Source organism: Ostrea edulis, chromosome 6 (genome assembly GCF_947568905.1).
Source record: "Ostrea edulis chromosome 6, xbOstEdul1.1, whole genome shotgun sequence".
NCBI classification, from domain to species: domain Eukaryota; kingdom Metazoa; phylum Mollusca; class Bivalvia; order Ostreida; family Ostreidae; genus Ostrea; species Ostrea edulis.
In genome coordinates this window covers 7,745,107-7,752,886 of record NC_079169.1, presented here as the reverse complement: position 1 = coordinate 7,752,886, position 7,780 = coordinate 7,745,107, and the positions used below count along the sequence as shown (strand labels likewise).

Sequence of the window (7,780 nt, the reverse complement as noted above, 5' to 3'; positions counted from 1 at the left end):
CGCCTGGATATTAAATCTGCCTTTAGGTTGCTGCCAGTCCGTAAGTCTGATTTCGAGCTATTAGGATTCAAAATGCTGGGGATGATTTTCATAGACAAATGCTTACCATTTGGCTGTTCTGTTAGTTGTGCGACATTTGAGAAATGTTCAACATTTCTAGAGTGGTTAGTTAAGCAACAGGCAACTAGTTTTAATGTGGTACACTACCTTGATGATTTTCTTCTCGCTGGGAGGGCAGGTACTCAAGACTGTCGATCTCATGTCTATTTTTAGAGCAATTTGTGCAGAGCTTCGCATCTCCTTAGCTGAGGAAAAAACACTAGGACCGACAACCCGTTTAGTATATCTCGGTTTAGAAATAGATACTCTTAGTATGACAGCTAGGATCCCATCAGATAAGATTGAGCAGCTCAGGTTCAAGTTGTCTCGGATGTTGCTAAAACGTAAGGTTACTCTGATCGACCTCCAAGAACTTACTGGTTTACTCAATTTCTGCATTCGTGCTATCCCAGCAGGTAGGGCTTTCGTTAGGAGGCTGTATGATGCATGTTGTGGGCTTTCCCGTCCGTATCACAGGCGTAGAGTCACCGAGGAAATGAGGAAAGATATATACACTTGGCTTGCATTTTTAGATGATTTTAATGGCATTACCTCATATAGAATAGCCAATTGGTTGAATGATTTTGATCTAGAGTTGTTTACAGACAGTGCAGGCAATGCCAGTTTAGGATGTGGAGCTGTATTTGGTACTCATTGGGATTATTTAGCTTGGCCAGACCAGTGGAAGGGGTCAGATATTTTCTCCGACATAACATTTTTGGAATTGGTTCCTATAACCTTGGCATTTGAGGTTTGGGGCAGTAGTTTGTCAGGTCAACGAGTCATTATTCATACTGATAACGCAGCCTTGGTTTCAATTCTTAATTCTAAAACCTCCAAGTCCAAGAGAGTGATGTTTATGCTCAGGAGATTAGTTCTCCAAGGTTTACTACTCAATATACAATTTAAAGCCGAACATATTTCTGGTATACATAATATTAAAGCGGATTCTCGCTCCCGACAGCAATGGAAGCGCTTCAGGTCCAGTTTCCCAGACGGAGATGCGCAATCATCACCAATCCCCCCATCCTTTCTACACATGATTTACAGCTTCGATCCCAAAAGCTTCTAGATTGTGCATTGTCAGCCAATACCAAAAAAAAACAACAACTGTATGACTCTGCAATTAAGGCATATCATATGTTTTGTTCCAGTTATCTCCCTAAGCAACTCTGGCCACCATCCCCTGCAACTTTGGTTGATTTTGTGTCATACCTATCCCTCACGAAGCTTTCACCTAACACAGTAAAATCATACATTGCAGGCATTTCTTACTACAACAAATTGCACGGTTTTCCTGACACTACACATTCATTTTTACTCAAAAAAGTCTTATTGGGCCTTAGTCGTAGTAACCTACACAATGATGGAAGGAAACCAATCACCTTTGACATTTTAATTGGCATGGTTCAGGCACTTCCAAAAATATGCCAGTCATTTTATGAATCTACACTATTCTCAACCATATTTGTGACAGCATTTTTGGGGTTTTTCCGAATGGGGGAGTTAGTCCAGAACAGTAAACATGATGCAGGTCATGCCATTCAAGTTCAAAATGTTCTATACTCCCCATACTACAATACCGTCAGGATTCTTCTACAACATTCAAAAACTGACCAGGAGGGAAAGCGGGTAGCGATTCACTTCAAACCTACTCACAAGACCATTTGTCCGGTCTCCTTCATTCGGCTATACTTAGAGTTAAGACCTAATCGTAGGGGATCATTTTTTTGTCACCTGTCAGGAAGCCCTGTGACCAGATACTAGGTTGTATCAGTTTTCAATATGTCAATCCAAGAGTTGGGGCTAGACAGTAGGGCGTACAAACGCACCCGTTCCGTATGGGTGCAGCCTCTAACGCATGGTCTTCCGGAGCTAGTGAGCAGTATATTGCTACAGAAGGTAGAAGGAAATCTCAATGCTTGCGTAATTATATTAGGAATTAGCTCATCCAGACGAATTAGTTGTTTGGTTTTTTTTTTTAATGTTAGTTTGTTTATTAATCATTTTAGAGTATAGAAAAATCTGGATCGTCGGGTCATCCATTGTTAAACATGTTTTTTGTCATGCAAGAAAGTCTCTCTTTGGTACCAACCTGCAGTTAGATAGACTCAATGCATCCTTTTTCTGGCAAGGACAAGGGGGTATGAGGTGGGGGCAAGTTTATAAAAAAGTTAAATTCTTGCTTCGGCTGGAAGACCCACCCGAAATTTTACTTTTACATTGTGGGGGCAATAATATCCCAATGCAAGAGGGAAAGTCCATTGAACTTAGGTTTAACATAATAAAAACGCTGCAGCATCTTTCAAAAAGTTTGCCATCCACTACATTAGTTTGGTCTCAGATTTTGCCTCGGGGTGAATGGAGTGGTGAGAGGAATCATGTGGCTTTAGAGAGAGTCAGGAATCGGACAAATAGGGCTGTGGTATCCTTTTTGAAGAGGTCGGGTGGAAAATACATTCGATACCTTGAGCTACGTTCATATTGTCCTGATCTGTTCTCGTCAGACAAAGTTCACCTTTCCAATCTCGGGAATTACTTGTTTTTGTACAGATTACAGCAAGCTTTGCAAACATTTTTGTCTGATCCAACTGTGTTTGCATCTCCTAAAACCGGGGAAGAAGGGCCATGGCTGCGCTATGACTAATTGGGTCATAGTCTGTCATACTTGACACTGATATATGATTTTCTTCTCACCTAGTCCAGTCTACCAGATATCTAATATATCCGCTATGACGGATGTAGATTATCTTGTTTGTTCCATTTTGACTATTATAGGCGGGATTAAACCGACAGTGTATACATGTACCTATATATACATGTATATACACATATTTACATACTAATATGTATGTAGGGGCGCCATATCATTTGTTTGTTGGGGTTTTGTTTTTGTTTTTTGGTTGTCTTTTTTCTCGGGGGGGGGGGGTGTGCTCTCTACCTACTGGTTTTAAAAGCTCGCCCAAATTACACATTTTGTTCGTTCTGCACCGAACATCGGCCTCTGATAGAAAGAAAGCCCATAACATGGGGCATAGCTCTACTGGTGGCGCAGACGATGCACAGCATCGTCTCGTGGCGGCATTCTGGCTTACCAGTAGTGTTTCTATGTTAACTTTACATCAATTGACATTTTCATTTTCTATTATGGACTAGGTGAGCAAGCAATCTGAGCATCTGTTCCCAGGGCTCAAATATTTTGCTTGTTTTTAGGGATACCCTCAAAGGCAAGAATTGATGCCTGGCTCCCACATTTATAAACAGCCATGGCCAATCATCGCCAATAAACTTACAAAATATATGTTGCGTAGTCATCATTTCATTGGGTGATTCCCCGTAGTTATATTTTGCTTTTCATCTTTGATAAATGTTATTGTTTGTCCGGTAAAAATTCCTTATGTAGAACGAGAGAGCACGATGCAAAGAAATATGCAAATGTATACAGCTATTCACAATGCTGACGGCCCACAGTCTTCAGATGAGATAGTTATCAAAGAGTTTGCAACTCATCAAATTTATTATGACAGTGTTCCGATGTGCAATACAAAATAATATCATCTTTCTACGAAAACTTAAAATTTCCATCGCCCGACAAGCAGTTCGTGTCAACCTTTCTCATGCTGTGATCTCACCATATGTTTTCTGATATCAAAAGGCTGTAAGACAAAAATCATCAATATTTAATGGCTCTTGCTACCTCCGTCAATGTATGTTGATTGATTGAGGATGCTACCCATACTTCACTGAGGAAATGGAGACCATGATTTACTAGAAAATACATTATTCATACATATAGTGTATCATAAAAAGAAAACGCAGAAAATACAACCGTAGCAATTTTTAAAGTGCATATCACATGGCAAACGTTTCACATCTTTTAAGCCTTTTATCCTTTCTTTCTAAATCAAACCTACAAAGAGATGGGACGATAGTTTGGAATATAAATCTTTCTTTGCGATCTCTGGTCACTGGGTCACGTCTGTCCGTCACTGCACTTTGGGTTCCGTTTACCATGCTCGTTATGATTATTGTCCTTTACATTACAAATGACAGGGCTTTTAAACAAAATTTCTTCTCTTTTATTACCAAAGGTTGCCATGTTACAAATGGAAAAGCAAATATATTACAAAGGGACGTTGTCATTAACGCCGGATCTTGACTAATTGCCCTAATTTTATTTCTTTATTGTATGCTGGTGTGTATTAATATCCATCCTATGGACCTTCTTTAATTGAGAACTTTTTTCTGCGAGGGTAACGATCTTAATTCAAATGAACCAAAGCGCTACGCGATAGAGTGCTCACAAAAATATCCCAATCTTACAATCTATATAGAATTCACAATTCATATTATTTCAAAACCCAATTCAAGCTATGATAAAGTATGATAATTCCAATCTTATTTATTACAATTGTTTTGATTGGACAAAAATAAAACTGAACAAGAGTTTACACATCAATAAATCCGAAAACGCGATGTATTCATACACGCCTGAAAACAAACAACATAGTGCGGGGAAACTATTCAAATTTTTGCAATTGTTAATAAAGTGAATGAATTGGAATTATAAGAATCAAACATTCTTTTGGAAGAATTTATCGATGTGTAAACTCCGGACATTTTACTCACAAACTTAACATAAAAGTGCTTCGCACTTTTATTCAGTTTGTGAGTAAAATGTCCGGAGTTTACACATCGATAAATTCTTCCAAAAGAATGTTTAATCCTATAATGAATATTAAGCACATCGATATAACTTTGCTTCCGCATCCAGGAGTCAGATCCTGTCATCCATATTTTGTAATTTTATTTTATTGTAACGGTCTAATTAAACACTGCACTAAAAAGTACAAATCGTAATGCCTTAATCTTGACATGAAGGGTAACATTCATTTGTCAGTGAAGTCAACAGTGGCGAGATCTGATGATACGCCCAGAAATTTTGAAGTGTGTCACAGCAAAGGAGATACAGGTGTTTATATAAAAGTTCCTACACCATTTGGGACAACAGATGAAATGCAAATGGAATTACGTTATTAGTGAAAGATGGTCTGACAATTTGGGTACATGGACGTCACGTTTAGGACACAGGCATTAAATTAACATTTGCCATGTATGTTTAAATGTGCGCCAAATATAGCAGATTCTAAAAATACTTGTAAGACATATAATTATATTTAAGTTCATAAAGATTTGTGTGAGGTTTTCTTTTAAATAAATAAATGATCCAGTATTACCAAAATGATCTGGGAAACTTTTAAAGCTCATTACAAGCAAATTTATTTATTGAAGAAATTTTATTTATGTTGAGGCGTGATGCTTCCCTGACAGACGGGCGGATAGATAGATAGATAGATAGATAGATAAATAGTCGCTGGGCAAAGTGAGCTCGATGCATGTATGTTCCACGTTTGGAAATCTCTGATACACAATATGCCGAGCTCTCGTGAATAGACAAGATATTGACGACAAATTATAATATTTGAGTTATTTGAAAATTATTTCAGCAAGTACCCAGTAGGTAAGATGGCTTAATGTTTCGTTCGTTTCTATCAATTCCAGCATTTCGAATTATCATTTTTTTCTTTTGGCGCTGTTAACTTTCTTTATCGTAGATTGAGTTTCAACGAACCTGAGTGCATATAGATATGGCATAATGAACACAAACGCATCCAATGTTGAATGTTTATATATATATAGAGAGAGAGAGAGAGAGAAAGTTGATGAATTAAATATTTGTGTTCCGACAGGAATGAAATACTGAATGATTTTTGTGAAGGAGGGATTCTATGGAACACGTTGATTTTTGTCTGCTAAGTAGAGAATATGTTTGTTTACTCCGTAACCAACGTGGGAAATGATCGTATAATATAAAGATATGTTTCCATCGGGCAAAGGATCTGGTTATGGTTATTTATTCAGGAATAGCAAATATAGGCTCGTGGCCGGTCGATGGTGGATGCTTGCTCCTCCTGGGCATCTGATACACCTCTGGTATATCGAGGGGTCCGTGCTTGCCAAACTCTTTATTTTGTATTCCTTATAGGAGTTATGAGATTGATTACTGTTCGTTATCTTCACATTTCAAATGCAAGAAATATCAAAGACATACGTTTTTAACTTGTAAAATAACTGCACGATACACTTTGTGTTACACACAGGGTAAAAATAAAAACTATTTCAGTTACTTGAAATCAGAAGCACGGTAGGTGTGTATAATGTACCACGTGGCTTATTTCCAATGTCATCCTCCTTCTTTGGAGGTCGTAAATATCGATATATATCGATAACATGAGACATTGGTAGTTTGAAATTATTTCCTCAAATGCAGAAGGTAACAGCTGGTATAACGACAGTTTTATTTACCTTTACCTCATAAAAGTCTATAAGACAGAAATTTATATGAAATAGCATACATGTTCTTGCATATTTATTCAGTAATAAGTCATTGTATTGAACTATACAAACTTGATCATTTAAGCTTTAATGCACTCATACATTGACAAGTTTTTTACTTTAAATTTTGATAGAAGGTAATAAAAAATCAAATTCAAAGCATTGCGCCAAGTTATCTAGGTTGTGTACTAAATAAAAGACATGACTATCATATGTAATTTATTATTTTACTGGGACAGAAACATATTACAGCTACGCCTAAAATGTCCGACACGGTTTCATTCCCAAATGAAAACAGGTGTTAAAGTACTCGTGGACAATGCTTGCATATAAATAAGACCATTTTTTCCTTTAGTAACAGAAAGCAGTAACTATAATTTTACATGATATATAATAATGTGACTGCAACGGATATTCAAATTAGACTAGTAAGTCCGTGGACCTTTTGTTGTGATGACCATATCAAATTGTTTTAAATTGGAAATAAAACACACGAAAGTCAGTTTCTTTGCAGGTAATGAAGCCAATGGACTCTTTAACATTGACCATATGGGAAGAAAACTTACGTCTCTAAATTGATTTGATATACAAAATTACGTTCTGCGTATGATCGATTTTTAAATCGAACCAGACTACTGATAAATAAGTTGATCTTAAAAGAGATTTCAACAGTCTCGTTTAAATTCAGCATTTCGCAAATTCTATGGTCAGTATAACGATCTTATTTGCAAATACAAGCTATCACTGGATCAATGCTGTCTGACGTGTATCATACTGATTGTTAAATCATTCTTTACATACTGATTTTAACTATGGATTACTCCGTTTACGTGATCAAGATATATGACTCATGGCGTTTGTGGCATGCCAACAGGAGGTTCATACTCCTCCTAGGCACCTAATACCACCTCTGGTGTGTCCAGGGGTCCGTATTTACCTTGCCCTCGATTTTGTATTCTTTATAGGATTTGTTAACTTAAAGATTGACCACTGTTCACTAGTTTCACCTTTTTTCTATCAAACAATACTAACCTTAATGTTCCTTTTCCATTTTCGGTGTGCTTTCTGGTACTATAGTTTCATTAGACACAGAGTATTGTATTTTGAACTAGAATATGTGGAGACTTGTAATCAGAAAATTTTCACGGTAAGCAGAAATGAAGTGTAGCCTAATCAAAGCTTCCTCTCTTAGAGAAAGGAATACGGTCTTCTTCAAATTGGAATTATAATTTCGGTGTATGTAACACTTTTAAGATTTCCAGCATGATGCCATTAGGGAAGGAGA

General features: G+C 37.1%; 1 protein-coding gene across 1 annotated transcript; it reads left to right on the top strand.

Annotated features, from left to right (window-relative positions):
- The first annotated feature begins 955 nt into the window (after positions 1-955).
- Positions 956-3,306, top strand: LOC125646756 (uncharacterized). The gene is made up of 2 exons (XM_056141458.1): positions 956-1,731; positions 2,114-3,306. Exons 1-2 carry the CDS (start codon positions 1,066-1,068, stop codon positions 2,744-2,746), a joined length of 1,299 nt encoding a protein of 432 aa, XP_055997433.1. The 5' UTR covers positions 956-1,065; the 3' UTR covers positions 2,747-3,306.
- Positions 3,307-7,780: the final 4,474 nt, after the last annotated feature.